Source organism: Haliaeetus albicilla, chromosome 6 (genome assembly GCF_947461875.1).
Source record: "Haliaeetus albicilla chromosome 6, bHalAlb1.1, whole genome shotgun sequence".
NCBI lineage: Eukaryota > Metazoa > Chordata > Aves > Accipitriformes > Accipitridae > Haliaeetus > Haliaeetus albicilla.
In genome coordinates, this window is record NC_091488.1 from 37,456,771 (window position 1) to 37,477,619 (window position 20,849).

General features: G+C 38.8%; 1 protein-coding gene and 1 long non-coding RNA gene across 6 annotated transcripts in view; one reads left to right on the forward strand and one right to left on the reverse strand.

Annotated features, from left to right (window-relative positions):
- Nucleotides 1–2,345: 2,345 nt before the first annotated feature.
- The window catches only part of ALCAM (activated leukocyte cell adhesion molecule), a 123,973-nt gene continuing 105,469 nt past the window's right edge, over nt 2,346–20,849 (reverse strand). For 2 of the 5 annotated variants that reach the window (XM_069785582.1, XM_069785586.1), the window contains exons 9-17: nt 17,536–17,648; nt 16,493–16,628; nt 16,280–16,417; nt 14,682–14,810; nt 13,913–13,951; nt 13,517–13,634; nt 11,522–11,578; nt 6,393–6,507; nt 2,346–4,642 (exon numbers count right to left, since the gene is read on the reverse strand). In XM_069785582.1, the coding sequence (XP_069641683.1) occupies nt 6,420–6,507; nt 11,522–11,578; nt 13,517–13,634; nt 13,913–13,951; nt 14,682–14,810; nt 16,280–16,417; nt 16,493–16,628; nt 17,536–17,648 (818 nt within the window). In that variant the 3' untranslated portion in view covers nt 2,346–4,642; nt 6,393–6,419. Of the gene's footprint in view, nt 4,643–6,392; nt 6,508–11,521; nt 11,579–13,516; nt 13,635–13,912; nt 13,952–14,681; nt 14,815–16,279; nt 16,418–16,492; nt 16,629–17,535; nt 17,649–20,849 lie in introns of all 5 variants that reach the window. The other 3 variants (XM_069785583.1, XM_069785585.1, XM_069785584.1) reach the window with 3 other exon arrangements.
- Nucleotides 6,503–16,276, forward strand: LOC138685706 (uncharacterized). Its single transcript, XR_011325096.1, has 4 exons — nt 6,503–7,545; nt 10,102–13,661; nt 15,672–15,756; nt 16,046–16,276. It is a non-coding gene; the product is annotated as an uncharacterized lncRNA (long non-coding RNA).

Consider the following 20,849-nt stretch of genomic DNA (forward strand, 5'->3'; position numbering starts at 1 on the left):
ATGTTTACAGTTGTGTTAAAGTGCTGGTATTTATCTCAAGGTGCTTTGGCATTTCTGAACTAAGTGTCCTACCAATAAGCAAATGATGGCGAGTGCAGCAGAGAATCAATCTATACGTGACAGGAGATGTGAAAACGAGCACTAGGACAGGGAACAGAGGACGATGGAAGCCTTACCTGTATCACCAGGTGGAACACGAGAACAGGCAAAACATCGGGGGGGGGGGGGCGGCAATGAGAGAGGTACAATACTGTTTTCTCACTAAGGAACAAAATTTCCTAATAATTTGTCAGGCTCTGCCTTTTCAGGCTGAATTTCCTTACTACATCAAAGTGAATGCTGCTAACAGAGTAAATGTCTCTATTTAGAATGTAAATGAGAAAAATGTATGAATTACGGGACACTTAAAGAGTTGTGAGTGGCTGGGTGGACAGAGTTAGTCTGATTTTAAAAACTGACTTCGACGTAATTTGATAATAAGCAATAAGCTTAGTTTCTGATTCTCTGATAATTTGAAATGTAGCGACTTGTCATTAAAAGTGTGTGCTGCATTACACATGAAGCATCCCTGGTTCAGGTGTGTGTGGTGGGTGGGTGGGTGGGTTTGCACCCTGTCTTCCCCCGTTTCCTCCCCTCTTGCTGCGATAAGGGGGTGCCCTCGCTCCCTGGCAGACCACCGTGAGGGACGGCTGAAGTCACCCTTGCTCAGCACCGAATTATGCCGGCTTGAGGATGCTACCCTCTTCCAGAAAAGTGTGGCTGCTCTTCAGGGGATAGGAGAAGCACGTAACTAGAAGAAGTTATGTACCTCCTGCATTCCCTCCATCTTCTTCTGCCTGGAGCAGAAATCTGTTTGAAAAACCTGTATTGGGCAATTTGCGGAAGCAAACACCTGGATGGCAATGCATTCTTGTCAAAGCAAAACCCAGAAAACATTTGCACAGATGTGGTTGACACAGGAGGTCATGATCTCATTTCATATGTCACCGCTTAATCTTAGTGGAGATAATTACATACATATGGCTGTCTAAACATGAAGTCAACAGGAAGGTATCCAGCTACATGTGGTAGTACAAGTAAATCAGATTTAACTGCAACAGCCAGCAGCTGAGGATATTAGGTGAATATCGGATGTTCCCTGAAGAAATTTATCTTTAAAAAAAGACAACAAATTTACATCTATTCATTTTTTTGTCTGTCTCGATGGACTGCTACCACTATGGATAAAACTCACGTTAGTATCTCATAATGGTCAAGTAATAACTGATACAGAATTTAGAATTACTTATTTATATCTGTATTTCAAAACACGACAGAATGAAAACTCTCTGTCCAGGAAAAGGTGTAACATATTGCCTAAACCATCTGTAGCGCTGCATTGATGTTGGCAAGTCATGGATGCTATATGGACGATCAGGTGTGGATCATTTGTTTTACTGGTGAGCAGTCTGGTAAGCATTTAACACTAGCTAAGGCTCTGCCCAGCTGCTGGCCCCAGCAGTGCAGTAGCTGTAGGTGCAGTAAAGCCCTAGAAGAGCGGCTGTTCTGTAGCACTCAGAACCAGTACAAAATGTCCCTGACGCTTTTGCCTTTTGTTCTGTTGACCCTAACTACCTTCCCCCCCCCCCAGAAGGCCTCACCTTCTGGCTGCACCATTATCACATTTCTGTGTGAGTGCTTTAATAGCGGCTCATATCCACAGCAGTACAGCTACTTTTGGTATTATTGCTTCTGGGGAGTTAGTTGCCTGGGAAGCCCGTGGGGTATTTTTGCACGCTGCTGCCTTTGCAGCATGGAGACAAACCTGTTTGTTGGTTTGTTCCAAGCTGAGTGGCGGTTTCCTGTACGGCCATGAACAGACACCACAAACTGTCTTAATTTCCCAACCCGAAAACCAGAGGGTCAGCTCTCTCCTGCTCACTCCCCGTTGTCACGCTTTTAAACCATTTGTGACCAGGGATTGTTTTTTCTTCCTGTGTGCAGTACACTGCAGTTGAACTCTACAGTGGTGTACAAACCCAGCTTTGAACAGCCCCCCCCCAAGATTCATTACTAGGGTATTTTTTTAACGAGGTCACAAGTGGAGACCTGCGTGATCAACTTTCAGAAGGTCTTCTCTGAGCAAGGGCTTGCACTCTCTAGGTCCCGAGCCTCTGGTCTCCGAGAAGACCCAGACACCCCCCCCCCACCCGAGCCCCCTGGGCTTCGAGGGACTTTTTGTCCCAGCCAGGCTCTGCGGGGGCTCACCTGCAGGTTTGAGAGTCGGCGACAGCGCAAGCCCTAGGGAAGCGCCCTCCCCTCGTGTTCATACGTGTTCTTGCAAACTGAGATTTCAGACAAGCGAGTGAAGACATACTTCAGTTTTATTGTTGTTTAGGCATGGATAGAAACATTAATTCTTTTGCGGTCTTGGTTCTTGAAACGTGCCTATAGTGAACTCGGAGCAGTGAAAAACCCGGCTCCCAGGACTGATGATTTAAAGTGCATAGGAGATCTAGCAGAATGCCAAAAGGTGAGGAGCTGTTATTCCTTTTTCGTAGCTGTGGAAGTCGAAGGACTTTTTTTCTTCTCCTCTCCCCTGTATTCCCCAGACAGTGGTATGAAAATTTTCAGCCCTTCCCTATGCTTTCCCTTATGATCTTTGGAGGTTTCTTCTCTGTATTTAAGAACTATTTGTAGTGTTATAAACAAAGATAGGTGGTGTTTGCACACTCCTTCACAGCACTCTCTTGCAACTTTACCTGTTTAGAGTCACGCCCACTGTGGGTTTCTTTTTTTTTTTAAAAATGTGTATCACTTGGCAGTGTTCTCGCACCAAAAGAAAAAGATATATTTGTATATAAAGTAACTTTTTTGTGTGTTCACGTTTTATTTTGGAAAAACAGGTGTTTAAAAATTTTAGAATTTTTTTAACAAAATTCTAAAAAGAAAAAAATCACAATATTTACAGAGATAACAGAATGGCTTAGCCATGCAAAACAAATTACTTTGGTTTTTCCCCCATTTTACTTTGGTTTCAATATTGACCAAGATTATTATTATTTTTTTTCTTTTTGCCAAATAAAACAGTAACAAATCAAAGTTTAGAGGCATATAACAGGATTTCCCTCTAATATTTTATACAGCATAGAGTTTATAGGACATCTTATGTATTTAATCCATGCCAATGCACTACAGGAAGCTTTTATTAAGACATCAGTCACTACTGCCCAGACATTTAACATTTTACAAATTTACAAGTAACAGTGTTTTCTTCCCCCTAAATAATGCAAAAGTGGCAAAATACATTTCCTAACGTCCATCTTATTCTTTTATTTATTTATTTATTTTTGCCTACCAGTCTATAAAAACTTACTTTTTCCCTGGATATTTGTAAATGGAAACCTGATGTTCTGCTTACTCTACTGTTCCTCTCCATCAAAGCTGCCTGTTACTTTCTTCCAGAAACTAACCAACCTGCATAAGTTGAAACTTCTCTCCCTTAAGTACAACTTTCTATTGGCCATTCACCCTAAAACATTTTCTTATCAGTACCATTCTAAAAATTCCCTCAAGCATTAAAACATGTTTATAAAGTTACAAACTTGAATGTAACTAAAGATACATAGACATTTCATTGTTACAATTATATGTACTGTTTGATAAATTAGGTACCAGTTAAAAACACTAAAATTATCTCAAGGTGCATTCAATATCTGTAGCATAGTTAACAAAAACACACAAAAAATATATATATTCTATTTTTGTGGAAAAAAAAATGCAGCTTTGATATGACCACTTTTTAAAAAAGTTTCCAATTCTGACTGGTATCTTTTTGAAATGAAGAAAAGGTACAGTACTTTAAGGCAGCGGATAACATAAAGGAATTAAAATTAATCCAGAATTCCAGTTCCTTATCCTAATTCTAACATGAAAGACGACTGATAATATATCAATAAAATGTGTGTCTTGCTCTAGAAGAAGATGATTATTAGCCACAGTCTACATAGGCTAGGAAATTTTCATTGTGTTCCTTGCTCAATACCCAGCTTCTCCGTGGAAACTCTTTATTCCCTTTCTGGCTGCTTAGCTTTGCATGGTTTTTTAAATGTTCACTTCTATTAACAATTTAGTTTATTCTTGTCACAGCTGTCACACTTCCTCTTTAGTGTGATTTCAAAGAACGAGAAAGGAGTTTGACATTTTCCTTTAAGACAATCTTACACTCTAGGTACTTGCTACAAAGCAGAGGCTTCACTGATAACAATCAGAATTAGACATGTACCTGCTCAAAGGGTGTCATAAAAACAACTGAAATAAAACCATTACACTATACATCAGATTAACAGCAACTCCCAGAACAAAGCCTTACAGTGTATAAAAATAGCTACGTAAAAAATTTACATAAAGGCAAACAAAAAGAAATCTTCAGTGCAGACATTTACAAAAAAATATTTCAAACAGAACACAACATGGTGACCTATTATCATGGCTGTTGCCAAAATTAGTTTGTGGGTTTTTTTTAGCTTGAGATAATTGTGTCTAAAATCCTTTGAAAACTTGGTAGTATGATCTGTTTAATACTTGAACCATGAATAGCTGTCACTTCTTTGTATATGTTTAAATACAATCCACGTTCATGCTTCAATTCTATATGTATTCTCTGAAAGTATGAAAGACAAAGCCAGTTAAACATTTTAAAATATGTTAACCAACATTACTCAGTATCTAACCTTCAAATAAACAGCTACATGAATGGTACTTTCTTTCACGATAAGAATAGCTGCTGCAATATTGTTCTCAGTAAATCCAGTAAGTTTATCTGGTAAGTAATGGATTTATGTCCATTTCATTTATGTAGATCTACTGATCTGAAGAAATAAAAATAATGAGTAAAAGATTGCCCTGAAGGCACAGGATGTTATTGAACTCCTATGTTCAATAAAAACCCCCAGCTAACTTCAGCTCCATCTAACCACCTCAATATTGCAGAAGGTACCAGGTCCGGAAAAAAAATACAAAACAAGCCCTAACCAAAAAGATTAGAGAATATTCCCATAGAATTGCAGTAGAAATGCTGGCTATTTACACTGCAACTTTTTCAAAATCCAAATTTACTTATTTTCCACTTTTAAATAATGCATAGGGCATAATTCTTGGTATTCCCAATTCCCTTTTCCAAACTAGTAAAACAGTGATATTGCTAGCAAAGTGCATACAGCAATGCTACATCTCTTTATATACTATATAATCACTCTCTATAATTCAGTGAATGCTGAAAATTTAGTGCAAAAATAGTGCCTTGTACTTTAAAATTTCAGACAATACTAACATATTGAAATTATTAAGGAGAGCTGTCTTTATTTAAATAAGAAACATTTTATCTAAATGTGAAATGTCATAATTCCACTATAGGCTTTACAACCCTGCTGCCTCAAGTAGGTATCCAATGCTATTTACTTAAGACCACTGAAAATGAGGGCCGTCTACAGCTTTCCTGTTGAGGAACTCGCGACGCAGCGCCACTGAACACGTACTACTCTCATTTTTAAGAACAGCTGATGACTAACTTGGGAAACCTCTATATGGTTAGCTGGTTTCCACACTCTTGTGCTACCGCAGTGTTAATTTAAAATGGCCTTAGTTGGCCAGAAAAATGGTCTAAACCCCTACTTTGGGTACTAAGAGGAGAGATGCAGCAGTGGTGTATATACATGTGAACAGCGGGTGGTGCTGTTGGTGTTTTGTAGTGCTCCGGTAATTCCTAACAGAACTTCCGCATCTACCTAATGATTTGTATACAGTTTATTTTATACAGAGCCCAGCTGGGGAAACTTTCATACCTGTTACTAACTTAATATACAGTGTCTCTTTCCAGGATAAAATCGATAGTAGTATAAGTATGTGAAGACTTGAGTAAAAGAATGATTTTGTTCTAAGGAAAGTTTCATGCCTTTTGTGGTGATGACGAATAAAGCAAGCTGACCAAGGACTTAGAAACTATTGCTTTCAGTAAGGGAAGAAGGATCCTGTGAACATTTCAAGTCATAACTCAAAACATTCTAAACTACACCTAAACATACTCTTCATATACATACACATACACACACATGCGTATACCACAGCAATACATTATACTAATTTGTGTTTTCATTTCCCCACATATGTGGATTAAAATAAAGCCAAGTGCTAAGTTATGTCTAAATGTCAGGCTTTTTTAATATGTGCGTATGCAGGTATGAATTCTCCACTGGCTAGGGGCTTCAGTCTGTCTGTCCTAATACTACACCACTCGAAATCACTCCAGTGCCTAACCTCCGGAAGGTGAGCAACAGACTCCAAGCTACCACTGTGATCACTAGAGAGAAATGGTGGACAAAGAGGTGTTAAATGCTGCAATACGAAATGCTTACCTGGAATGATGACTGACACATTTTCTCTTAAGTTTCAGATTTGTGATTGTTTTCTTCTAGTTTTTTGTTTTCTTCTATATTTCCAAGATCTTTGTCTACGTGTTTTGATGCTGTCCTATAATGCAAAAATAAGGTCATTTTTACACGTCTACAGCATTTTCTTCCATCCTCAGATTAACACCACTGTCTCCTCCCCTCTCAGTGAAACAGAAAACTCTTACAGTTCTGTTCTGAGCAGAGCAATAGGCTTGCATATGTCTGTAAATAGGCCAATAGCACCAGTTCCCCCGCTGGTGTTAGTACCACAGGAAGTATTGCAGTAGGGCTGTGGATGTTTGATTTACTTCTTGAGGAAATCAGAATTATTCTGAGCTAGCAGATCCTTAGTAAGGTTGAACCAGTTGTGCAGATCCATGTTTCTTGACAAATTGTGTAGCTTGTTTCAATAAACAAGAGTTTGCTTTAAGGCGTACTAAAACGTTACAAGTGTGGCTAAGATATCTTGATCAACATAGCAATCTTTTGTGTACTTGTAGTAATTGACTTTCAGAGCCCGTGCCAAACGGAAGCTCTTCAAATGTGAAGAAATTAATGAAAATTCTGGCAACACCCAAAAAACCCCACTTGGGCTTCTAGATCTGTGCTAGCTATGACTGACAAGCTTCGGGTAAAGAAGAGATTGTGTAAATGTTTGAGGGGGGAAAAAAAGAGGTATGCCGCATTTAAAATAGCAGGTCTTCCTTAATGCAAGTAGTGGAGATGAATTAATGAGTTAAGTGCTTAGCTTAGCTTAGCACAATAAAACCACTACGCCATTCATTTAACGTGTGAGAAGCCTCGCGCTGTCTGCCAAGGTGAAAGATTCCTGCAGTGCTGCGATAACATTTTGAAGGCCGCAATTTTTAAAATGTAAATGGGCAAATGTATTTGAGTGGGACAAAGTAAATCCCTTGTGTCAAAGCAGATTATCGTATAGGCATTTTCTCTCCGGATAATTTGTTTTCCCTACAGAAGAGTAACGTCTGTTGTGACAGATTCATGCATATGCTCACCCTTGCTTCAGGGTAAAGACCCGTAGTGACACGGACTTGCAAAATACAATGAAGACACAGGTTAGCAAGATAGTGTGACATGTCACGCTGACACCATGCAGGTATGTACCTCCCAAGACCGCTGATCTGAATTTTTTGCTAGCGGAGTGTTTCTGCGCACATCCTCCATCTGAGCAAAGGCCGCTAGCAGTGGCTAAGCACTACGTGTGCCCTGAGTGGAAGTAGCCTTGAACAGTACTGTTAAGAGAGTACAGTTTAGTTCTTGTCCCAGAAGAGCTTCTGGTGGGATGCACACGCGCCCAACCCTCAGCACCTGTACAGGGGAGCGCTGCCGAAATGCTGCTCTCTGGGCTGGGGAGCCGCGTTGGAGATGGAGTGCCGGGGGGCACGGGCTTCTGGGCCCCAAATCCCACAGGTTACACTGAATGGGACCGTTCTAAAATCTTTTGGGGTTTAGAGTAGGTTATTTCCTGCGTGGCTCTAAGTTTTAATGCTTCAAAGCTGCATTTACCTTTTACTATTGGTTTTAGAGTGCCTCTGTTACGTTTGTGTGGCTGACAGGAAGGTGTCTGTGCTGAAAACCTACTTACTGCCAAGAGCTGAACTCCTGCTTATCGCAGGCAAATTTGATTTTTAAAATGCTGAGATTGTATCGCAAAAGTAACTTGTTCTACAGTGGTAAATTTCTATTGTGCAGTAACTTGCTACTTTTTTCTGGTATTCAAAACCTGAAACACATGATGTGCACAGGAGAAAAGGATGTGAGATGCAATGAAGAAGAAAATTCAGTGCTTTGGTAGAGATTGACCTTTTGCAATCTTAAGAACCTTTCACAAATATCTTTAATACTAGTAAAAAAGAAACAACCGCCCAAACAAATAAATCCTGTAAAAATTAAAAAACTTTTTTTTTTAAATTAAAAAAAAAATGTTTGGTTTAGGTAGAGCACAGGATTTGGCTTGTCACATGGCTATAATGACTCTTTTCCATGAATGTCTTACAAAATTGGAGACAGTAAGGAAAGAGATGAAAAGCTGAAAGAATCTGGACTTGAGCAAAATTACCTGAGCTGAAATGAGTTGGAGGCAAGAAAGCAGTATCATGCACATCTGCCCTCATGTAACCACTGACATCTGCTCTTGGAGACAAGAGAGTGGACTGGATAGACTATTGGCATGGCTCAGTGTGATCCTTTTTTTGGGCCTCTTATCAAGAGTTTTACAGTCGCCAAAGCAGATTGAATCTTACATGACCTGACACTTAACAGCAGAGGGAACTGTAACTAGCAGTACTGGTCTTTGATTAGGTTAAAATTATTCCATGACTAAACCTGGGAAATTCTGCGATGTGATCAGGTTTTGATTTTTAAAGTGTTCTATTTTAGTTCTGCATTCAGTGAAATTGTTTCCCTCACTAAATGTCACCTCTATTTTCCTAAAGCCAAAATGCGTGAAAATGGGAGATTTAAAAGGCAGCACTCTGACTTTGAAAGAGGCAGGTGATCCAGAACTCTTTTGGAGGATGGTATATACCACTTGCTTGAAATGAGAGCAGCAGCAGTTTTTCACGTCTGACAATCAGACGGATTTAGATTCTCAGTGCCTGAGACTGAAATACAGCAGTTTAATTCTGGTGGTTCGGTGATCGTGCTGACTTTTTTTTGTTGTTGTTGTTCCCCAAATCCTGATCTCCAGGCAGATTCACCACCTCAGCACAAGCAATACTGCTGCCCTTTTTAGTGCTATCTAAATAGTGTTATCAAGAGACAGAAGAGTAATTTTGCACTGAGTTGCAGCAGTGTGATCCATTGGCAGTGCTCTGCCAACAGCAGAGGAACAGGCGACCCTGGCATGGCACCAATCCTCAGGGCTCGACAGACGTGGCCTGGGTTTGTAACAGAGAAATGGCTCAAAACGTGGTTTCCATCGCTTCCTGAGGTGACTTGAGGCACAGGACAAATGGTCCTTTGCCAGCTTAACATTCAACAACAGTTGTTCCTTACTTTGTTGTGCATTAACTCCTGTCAGCTTGCTCTATTTGGAACTCAAGAGCGACTTCCTGATGATATCTGAGCAGCTGGGCAACATGGTCCGAACGGACAGAAATATTCCTGACGATTTGCCAAGAAGGGCAAGACAGCCCACTTTGCCCTGGCCATCTCACACACTTCAACATTATCTACAGCTCCACAAACAATGCCCACACCTTAGCATGCTCTGGTCATGTTGTTCTGAAGAGTGAGAAGTTGGTTGTATGAATATGAGTTTACTTATGTCTCTCAACTGTTTTTTTTTTTAAATTCATTTGTAAAACATGGCTCATTCTGAGCTCTTGCTACAATTACGACTCGTATTTTACATTTATCTATGCTTGCTCTTCAGGAAAATAATTATCCTCAGGGAATCCTAATCAAAATCTCTCTGTAAGTAGTACCAAAGTGAGATTTTTAGTTTTCTTTGGAGTGTGCTTGTGTGCTGAGGGGCTGTTGTTTTCATGGATTTTGTTTAGATACTGCTCATAGCATTGTTTTTAATATAAAGACCATTTTCCACCTCGATTGTTTTGCCTGCTGTAGTGTAAACACAGACTGCATATCGATGACCCAGAAATTGTGGTTGGGTTTTAATTCCTGATTTCTTTTAATCTCACAAGTCTAGGCCTTACCCTCAACGCTATTTAAGGAAGGAAAGCCGCCGTGCTCTTTGTCCTTGTTACCCGGGCTTGCGATAGTGATTGACAGGTAAGAGAAAACACATTGGTGTAGTTCTGGGTGCGGAGGCAAGAGCCACGAATTTCACTGAAGCTTCCATTACTTTTGAAAGGCATGTTAGACACTAAACTGCACTGTTGCAAAAGATTTTCTAGGAGCTAACAGTCTTATACATCCAAATCTGGATTATCTGCAACCTCTTTCTATTTACCCCAATGTTGCATTCCACTTCCTCCAATTATTTTCAAATGTCCATCAGTAGGAAAAAAGGCAGAGATACCAGAAAAATATTCCAGTCATCAAGAAATGAGTGACTATTTTTAAATTTGTGCCGCTTTTATAGAAGATTTGTGAGATGAACTGACACTTTCAGAGATACTTGAAACTTTGTCTTCTCTCTGGAAGGGAGTTGCATGAAAAACAATACAAATGCTGAGTCTTGTTCAAAACATACAGCAAGTGTCCTACATACTTGTCCTGCCACATTTGGATTCATATGCTTATTTCTCATAAAGTATCAGAAAAGCAGAATTGTTATGCTTCAAGTGTTCAGTTTCAGAGATACTAGTAACATTCTTGATTACTGTGACCTAAGAAGAATTTCAAGAGTTTGGTGTGCTCTGAGTATGAACAATCTTAAGACTGCTGCTGTGCTTCAATTTGCCCAGCTGAGTTTTCGTTCACTGCATTTTAAACCACTTTAACCTTGATCTAGCCTCATGTGACTTGAGATTTGTGCACCTCCAAACCCAAGAAGCAAAAATGGGACAAAACTTCCATCCCTAGAGAACAGGGACACAGGGTGCTGGGTGCATTATTTTCTTTCTAAACCTTTAATTTCTGCTGTACTCTCAGCTGTTTCTGGCAAGGGGAAAATTTCATCTATGAAGGATTTACTAAGGATGGGTGTCCTAGAATCACTCAACTGAGGTCTGACAGAAAAATTTTAGAAATATTCTGATGTGCTAAGTTATATTCTGTTTGGTGCAAATTAGTTTAAAAATATCCTTTTTGGAAAAAGGAGAAAGCGGTAGAAAACAAGTCTTTGGCCTTCTGCTCAGATGAAGGAGAAACATGGCATGCTGGGGTAGGTAGCCTCAACTCTTTATTCAAGAGGGGCTTGTTGCGGGATGTGGAATACAGATGAGTCCCTGATTTATGGGCTAATATTCATAGTGAAAAGAATATGTGGCAGTAATCAGCTTTTGCATCAAGTGGAGCTGAGGCAGTGAATAACTATGTAAGTGACTTATTGTGAATATATTCCAAGGCTACAAATATAATTCCTACTTAGTGTGGATGACAAGACAATAGAAGATTATACAAACCACAACACCAATAATGAAAAAAAGTAATGTTTTTCTTGCCTCGGCAGACTTGGAAAGTTCTGTGCTGCTGCCTTCTCAGACTTTCCTTTGGCGTCACTTTGGGGATAGAGATTAGGTGAGTTACTGTTCAAGGGTGGGTTCAAAAAATAACTACTAACTGTTGGCCTGTATGGAGATGGAGGGGTTGTGATTAGACACAGGTTGTGTCTCAAGGTGTAAGGTGCTTTTTGCGAGGTTTACTTTGATTTCTAGGCTATAATTCGTAATGAAAACTTTGTCAGAATGAGTACTGACACTCTGCTTGCTCTTGCAACTATGGCATGCAGAAAGCAGGGAGGATAACAACAGATCAACTTAAATATATGCTGAGAACAGAAGAGTGTCAGTGATGATGCATCAGTTAAGGGTTTCAGAGGCCAGCAACCATGTATCAAATATGGAGACTATTATTTAACTATAAAGGGATTTTTATTTTGTTCCCAGTGAACCTGTCTAATCAATTCTAGCTCTAATTTTTACTCTAAGCTTGTAGAAGAGAAGTTGAGCATAAGGAAAAGAAGTGCTGTCCATTTAGAATATGCTGTATCCTATCTTTGAAGCTGAAAAAGTTATCTTAAGTAAGCAAAGGACATGCTATATATTCTATGATTCTTCTTAGCTCCCCCCATGCTACATAATGGTACAAAAAAAGATACTTTACCTTCTCTGCCCTCCTTATACCCAAACCACCTCTTCCAAAAAAACTCAAACCAGTGAACCACATTTTCATGATTCCACATTCTCATATTCAAAAAGGAGAGACAAAAGAAAATTATTCTAGACATTATTATACTAGTAGCAAAGTGTGGGAAGAAGAGCTCAACTTTATTATGACTTTTTAATTTCTACCAGAAAAAGCATAAGCTTTGCAAAAAATATTTTTTTTTTCCCTGTTTAATATTTGAATGTGGTTCTGTGCTTGGGTAATTTATAGCAATTCTTTATTTGAAAAACTTCCAAAACCTACTCAGTTATGGCTGTAGTAAAATCCTTATGTATTATCCAAAAAAGAGTATTTTCAAGCAGATGGAGAATTCCTTGTTGTACTTTCACATCAGTGAAAACACATTTGTTCATAGTAAAAGCCCACTGGTATATTTTAGATCTCATTTGATCTAATTTTAATGAAAGGTCACAGAAAGAACAACTGAACTTTAAGATTGCTTCTATAGCTGTACCGATTTGTGCATGTTATGCACCTTAATCTTCCCTGTTAAGAAGCAGCGTAAGGAACCCTTCAGAGAGCAAGCCTGCCCTCAGGTCTCCCTGGAGGCAAATGTGTAAGGCCAAATGACATACATTCGTGGCCATCTTTAAAAGAATGGAGAAACATGGTTACTTTTTGAGATCCTGTTTATTTTCTAAAAGTGAGCCTGTGTGATAGTGAAGAAACTTGAAAGCAAGCAGGCCTCACTGGTAAATCCTGTTCTATGCCTTGGATGGCTAAAACATATTAACTTGGATGATAGCTTCTAGATTTTTAGCAACACAAGGTCTATCTTTACCGACTTTTTCAGAGATCTCAGAGTACATATGAACAAATGAATTAAGGATCTCTCTTCTCCCTGAGATGGTTTAGACTTATTCTGTAATTTATTCCTTTTTTAAAGCAAACGAGCTACCCAACTTCTAAATGAAGACAGTTTCTAGTACCAGTAAAGCCACACAGAGGTAACATCCCACCATTAAGTAGCAGGTACTATATTTAAATGCAAGAATCGGCACAGACTTGGCTGTCAGGACAGAGAACCTCATTACAAGTGATGATCTATGAAAAGTCTTGGAACACCACCTCCAGGAGATGAGTCCTGTTAAGCATTAGGACAAGCTGATCAGAAGTACCAAGTTTCCTTTCTCTGTTAAATGCACATACTGTAACAACTTTTCCCTACTCAGGCTACTGGAATGCTGCAGGAAGGAAAACAGGTAAACATACATTTCTGCTTATCATTATTCTTTTTTCTATTTAGTATCAAGTTTTCCATAAATTCTTACTTTGATTTCTTCACATAGAGCCAGTAGACAACACCTGCAACCAGAGCAGCCAGCAGAAGACCGACTACAATCCCCACTATTAGCTTTGCCTGGTCATTAACCTTTTCGCTATTGTCATCTGAAGCAAAGAAGAAAAGTTAATGAGGTGACCTATGATAAAGAATTTCCGTCAGAAACAAGAAAAGGGGTCAGAAAGTCAAAATTTAAAAAAAGTAGGCGTTGTTCTTAAAAACACATTTAAAGCTTCAAGAAAGTCACATTCTTAGTCAATCACGGCACCAGCTATTTCAAATCAAGTCCAAATTTGACAGACTGTGGAAATTGTTCAGTGACACAAAATAGGTCTTGAACTGTGACAATCAACAGAGAGTTATGGAGATAGAAAACCATACATACCATTTCTATCCTCTGGCTCATCATATTCTGGAATACTTACTGAAACAAATAATGTTAAAATTAAATTAAAATGTGTTACACCTGAATATCACCTTTAACTGCCAGTTTACGGCAATGACAGAAACACTGAAACTTAATGCAGTGTTTGCCAAACAACAAGGCAACTAATCTTATCTTTAAGCAGAAGTATTTCCTTTGTAACTATAATATATCAAATTGAAGAATCTTATTCAAAACCTGTAATATTAATCTCAGAAATATTTCTGACTCAGTATTTCTGTGCTTCTCTTCCACAAACTGTAGCTCCTCACCACCTTTTGTCACTGAAAAGTGATGTTTGATTAAAGCCCAGTATGGCTGATTTCTGCTCTGAGTCAAGTCATACCAGTAATAATAAACTGGAATTTGGGGGACTAAAAGATGATGTTAATTTAGTAATAAATACTTTTGTCTCATAACTAATGTATTATTTTGCAATATTTTTGTACTATCATGTTGTAATGTTATTTTGTAATATTATTTACTTTTGTAAATAACATATTGCATACATGAGATAACTAGCCTAGAGAGTCATGAAGACTAAGTGACTTTATCCAGAAAGCCATCAATGTACTACTGATCCAGAGTGGATTTACAATTGCTTGACTTAAGACAAAAAGGTTAAATATCTTAGTATCAACGTTACTGTGCAGACCTACTCTTCATATGAATGTGAAGCATGGGTACTTTATATGACACTATAAGGAAATGGTCTTCAGAAGACACTCACTAGCAGAGACGTTCAGGGAGGTCACAGTCCTTTCTAGCTGATTTTCTGCAATGCAAGTTAAAGTCACATTTTCCTCAGGAGCAATTACAATTTTACTGGAAAATTTTCCATTAACATATTTGGTCTCCTCTGTCTGAAAAGGTAAAAAAATGAAGATTAGTATCCTTGAAAAATACAAAGAACAATACATGCATTACCTGTATTACACATTGAAAATGTTCAGAGGGAAATAACTTTCAACTAATATTTCAATTTTAGCAACAGAAATAATGGATTATTTTATTAAATGGTAATGTGAATATTTGCAAAAACCCACTTTGGCCAAGATATCCAGTTATAGCTACATTTAGCGTGCACTGTAAGCTCACTGATAAAGAGGCATTTTTGAGACAGTTAACCACATTCTGTATTTGCTTTTGTTTCTTCTGACTATTTAAAAAATATTCCCAGTGACAAAATTCTTAAAGAAAAACCCAAAACCAAACTCCTAAGGTCTCATTTTTTTCCATCTCGCTGTTTTTCATTTATGTCTTTATAATGAAAATAATCACTGTAAGTTTCCCACTTTCTAGCTTTCCAAGTTGTTTCTACACTAAGCATTATTTTGCCAAGCTACATGTATTTACTAATACCTGCAGTATCTGTAATAAGTGATGTGAAGTTGTTCCTTAAATTTGCTGTACATCATTCTTAGATTAATACAATGTCCAGAGAAAATTATTTTCAATCATTTGTATGGCTTCAAGACAATTCCTGCCCTGTAGCTTCAAGTAAATGGACAAATTTTGACAGCTATACATCATTTCTGTAGGATTGAAGCAAAACCTAATGGAGTAATGAAATCTACAGGAGCACTGTGCACTGTACTTCCAGGCTCTGACTGCTTGTGTAGATGTCTCATTTATTTTTCCTGCCAAGGCAAAATGTGGCAATGCTTTGCATGTGATTTGGTAACCAATATGAAAATACTTCAGTTTGCTTATTTTCCAGGTATTTTTCCTGCTGCATATCGGTACTCTTTATTTCTCCCCAAGGATGACTGCATTATGGTTCTGTTTCCAGTGAGAAACAACAGGTATAACCATACAAAAACAACTATAAAAATCAGGATAAAACCTGCAAAGCCCATAAGGAACTATATTGACTGGATTTTCTGACTTGTACTTGCCACATTTCATTACATTTCACCCAGTTAATGCCTATATTGAGTACTCATTTGCTTTCTAATGTAAGTTCTATAGTTCCATCATTATTTATAAATTCTTTATGCAATGGCAAAATCACCACGTTATCCAGATAAAACAACTAAGTACTTTCACTTAAAAATGCATATTTCATTTGTAACCTTTTCTTTTTCTTTCCAGCTTCGTCTTGTAGCCAGCAGATCTTCCCTGCCATCGCCTGCTCTACTCAAAAGACCTTTATCATCAGAAATCATCCATGAAAGTACCACGTAGCTACAGCTACCACTTAACCTTCTCTTCGATAAACGAAATACACTTAGTTTCTTCAATCTCAGTACCTGGAAAATGTTCCTTGATTTTAAATTGTACCTCCTATGTACTATCTGTTAGTGAATAAAGTAATAAGAAATATACTTGCCTTATTTATGATGCTTCCACTACCAGTAACTGTCCATTGCACTGCTGGTTTGGGGAAACCTTCCACATGGCAGACAATGGTTTTAGACATTTTGTTTGTGTTGGTTTTCTTTGTCATTTTGATTTGAGGTTTTCCTACAAGAACAATATTACAGTAAACCATTTTGTTTGAAAAGGACAATTAATAATCATAGCTACCTGCTCCCTTACCTTCCACAATAAGTTTAAGCGTCTTTCTTTTCTTTAACCCTTCAACCTCCTGTAGAGTAGTTTCGCAGATGTAGTTTCCAGCATCTTGATACTGAAGACTTGAAAATGATGGACTTGTTTGCATTCGGGTATTGTCCTGATAAAGTAAGGAGTTAATCTCTGTGAATTCTAACTCAGAATACATTAACCTCTAAGTTACAAATGTGACTACTATCAATAGAATTTTTCTCATGCTTTGGTAGATTAGAGCCTTACTCTTAAAGTGTTCCCCCATTAATAAATAACTACATTTGAGTAGCTGACAGCAACATAAGAGCATGAAAAGTGGAAACTACTGGGGATTTATAAAAGCCACCTCCCTTCTTGAACAACTTTGCTTTCAAATCAAGGGCATAGATGGGATCAATTACTAGTTCTGAGCTTTTCTAGTAGGCTGGCCAAAACCAATAGTGGTACAAACCGTTTGAGACACAGACAACTCTTCTCTAGGCCAGGCTTATGAAATCAACATATGCTACTAAACAACCATCAGGTAATGATTATTTTTAGTTTCCAGCAGTATGGGTTTAATTTAAACCCACCATCTATGATAGCTCCCTTTTTCACCAGCCACTGACCATCAGTTGCTATAACATCTAATCTCTCAACCTGCTTTGCCCTTTTATTACATTTATTGGAACCAGGACCAAGCTTGCCCCTGAGAAAACAATTATTAATGAATCCAAATTCCTCCAAATGAGCTTTCCTTCTTAGAGGGACCTGATTCTCAAAGGGCCTTGTATAGACCATTTCAAAAAAGTCGTATTTGTGTTACAGTAGACATTACTGCTCTCCATTTGAAAACTGAGCCAATAATTACAGTAACTGATTTTCAGTCATCAGCTTGAGTCAGTAGCTCTCATTTTAGCCATATGTGTAAGACCCATTTTAACAATATTCTTTAAAAAGCCCAATGAATGGCTTCCTTCCAAAACTCTGAAGTAGCAGCAGTGATATGAAGAGGTGAACACTCAGATGAAGTGTGAAGTAGATGCATTACTGACCTTTATCCAAAACACAGTTGCATTTCTACTAGACGAAATCGTGCACGACACAGGCAGGGCCTCTCCAATCTGTTTTGTGACTTCTCCGCTAGGAGTAAGCTGCAAATCCAAATCTGGGATAGAAAGAACATTTGTCAGAAGCTAATCTCAAAAAGCCTGGCCTATTTCAAAGGCTTACCAAGGAAAGAAAATGTGACTAATTGCACTCATTAAATTCAAGATTTCATTTCTTCAATAAAATCTAAGTCAATTTTACAAGTGAGGGAGAAGAGAGAATTATTCTAAAATAGGCATTGCAGAACATTCACGTTTTTGCTGTAATTATAGGCTAAAAGGAAAAGCAAAAACTCACTAATCACTAGACAAATAGATACATTTTTTTCACCTTGTACTGCTGAAGGAATGACAGAGGAGGTACAAGAAGCTGAAGGAGTACTTCACATAGCGGTATGTGCCTCTTGAAAGGGGAAGCACAGACTGCTGTGAGGGTAGCTTGCTACGGCCCAGGCAGAAATGTTATCTTCAGGGGAGGACTCATGCAGGTGAGGACAGATCAACCTAAATAGTAAGTTAAGTGTGGAGAAGAGGATTGGAGGACAAGGGGTAACTTTCTCAAATCTGGTAAAATAAGTTGATTTTTATCCTCAGCATCTGGAGAGGATGAGGATGGTAAATACAGGGTGCAAGAGACACGATACAGACTGAAGGGGTGAGGAGTCTGAATTACAGGGGTGGGGGGGGGCCGCACATGAGGCCCTTTGATTTATTTGTTTTCATTTGTAACTTAAAAAGCCTTTTTTGTGTAACTCTGAGTCCAAGCTTTGCCTGACTTGTTTCAGCTCTGGGGAAACTGCAGTCAGTGATAGCTGTGTTCGACGCAAGGCAAGGTGAGAGCCAGTAAAAGAAAGATCAGGAAACACTGCTCTAGATTTTTCTTAGTATATGGATTTGGCAGGCTAGTGATTTCTTTTTCAAAAAAAAAAAAAAATCCTACACTGGAAAAAAAGCAGTTTGCCAAGCTAAACCTCTATGTTGCTTCCCCTCTCAGTGCCTTGCTTGTAAGCCAAGTTGTCTGGTCAAATGACTTATCACAGATGTGTGCGCACGCACACTCTCTCAAATGGCAAGCACACATGATTTCATCATGAATATAGTACTTGCTGGAAGACGACTGCAAAACATCCTTTTGGCTTTTAAGCAGAGTTTAAAAAAAAAGCTGGAGGCAAAATCACAGTTGGTAGAGGAAAGGGAAAACAGTGAATTTAGCTACTGGCTTCATTCAGTGGTTGCCCTGGGAACACCACTGCAATTAAAGGCCAAACTTCAGGGTCCATTCTGTACTATTAGGCTCTGTTATGAATCTAATGCCTAGTCCGAGAGGTCACAAGAACTGTACTTTCATCTGTGCATGAGTAAAGCAAAGATCTTACTGAAGAGATAAAATGGCATTGTGTTTCTGTATTCCTATGGGGATTTCTCCCCCTGCCTCCCCAAACTAGTAAGTGCAGCCAAACTAACAAGATTCTCCAGATCTTACCATTGCTTCCACAAGAAAAAAAAAAAAGAAATAATAAAAAGGACAAGTTTCAGCCAGTGAGCATTTATACAGAGATTCGGATGTTGTACGGGATGTGTTTCTTCTTGCTCTGTTACTCTTGAGCACATACTACCAAGGCAGAGGGGTGGTTGAAGAAAAAGCTAAGATTTTTTTTTTTCCCCCCTCAAGGTGACTTTCCTTCAACATGTACTTAAACCTTTTGGTTTTTGAAGCAAGACAGCACCTCAAACCCAAGACATCACTGAAGACCATACAGGAGGGATTCCTCTCACATACGCCACAGGAAGCAGAAACTCATTAAATTTTTGGCCTTCATCTCAGACAAGACTGACAGTGAGCCCAGAGCAATCCTTCAACCCAGTCTTCCTCCAGGGTAGCATGCCTGCACCCTCCCCCCTTTTTGTGGTATAACTGAGACTACAATCCCTCTCACACAGTGGTCTTGGTTGCTATAGAAGTTCGGGAAAATTTACAGTGTGTGAGATGAACTGCATAGCTCAGAGGAGTATTTGTAAGGTGATTTACAAGCAAGTACAGAATTAAGCTACCGTTTAACATAGGATCCCCTCTTGAAACTCTACATAGAGCAATTTGATTTGGATTAATATTCTGCCAGTTTATCTGTAGGGTCCACAAAGAAATGCGATGTAGATACTTTTACCTTTCAACTGATGTCCTCCATTAGTAAATAATCTCTGCTTAGTATCAAGTATGAGGAGAAAATATTTCTTGCATACAGAAGAGTGTCAAAATTAATTTTCTTTGCCACTGAAAGAAAAACTTTGTTGCAGGTATTTTCCATATGTTTCCTGTTTGGCTTTGAAATGTTCTTCATAAACAAACTTCTCATGAGGCACCATTTTCAATATATGGTAGCTCTTCATGTGGTCTCACTTGAAGTCTTGCGTTGATTTCAGTGCTGTCTTTGCATACCAAGTGGCACAGGGAAGAGACTAAGCGTTCTGCATGTATTGCCACATCATGTGAGAGAGGTATGGAATTAATCTGGGGAAGATTGGAGCAAACATTTCCGTTGTGAAAGTATTGCACATAGAGGAGAGGCTCCCAGCATTTAAAGGAGGTCTCCGATGGAAAACTGTGCTACAACTGGGAAAACTATGCACAGCATTTGCCTGTAGTCTGAACTCCCCAAGTATTCTAGCAGACAACCAGAAACTTCTCCTAGTATACTGAGAATAGATTTTTTCCATGCAACATTCAAAAGGTGATCTCACCTGTATTTCCAATGAGACTGTAGCACAAGAAAAGACTATAAAAAATACCTATGGAGAAACACAAATGCTAAATTTCTACAACCTTTCATTTACTGGAAGGTTTGCAAACCTATTTCCCCAGAAAACACATCCTAGCAGAAAGCAATGCATCACTAAGAAGAAGTTCCACAGCCCTACTCCATACTGGGTTTTACATGCAGAAACAATTCTAGCAAGAGAGAAAGAAAAGGGACTGTGGGCTGAAACAGTCACCTGCTTCTTCCTAGCTGAGGGAAGGTACGCGTGTCCTCTACTGCCAGGGGCTTTCCCTGCCCCGCACAGGGCATGCTTCTGTAGCCGTGTAAGTGGTCGCAAACAAGTTTTGCCCCAGCCCCCTTCTTTTTCCTTCCTAGCCTCTGCCAGTTTTGCTCATCTGATCCTGGGCAAACTCACTCAAGGAACAGAGCCGGCAAAAAATTAACAACGTAGTGTAAAAAAACCCAAGCGTACAACACAAATCCTGTTCTGTTGCTCCCTCTGTT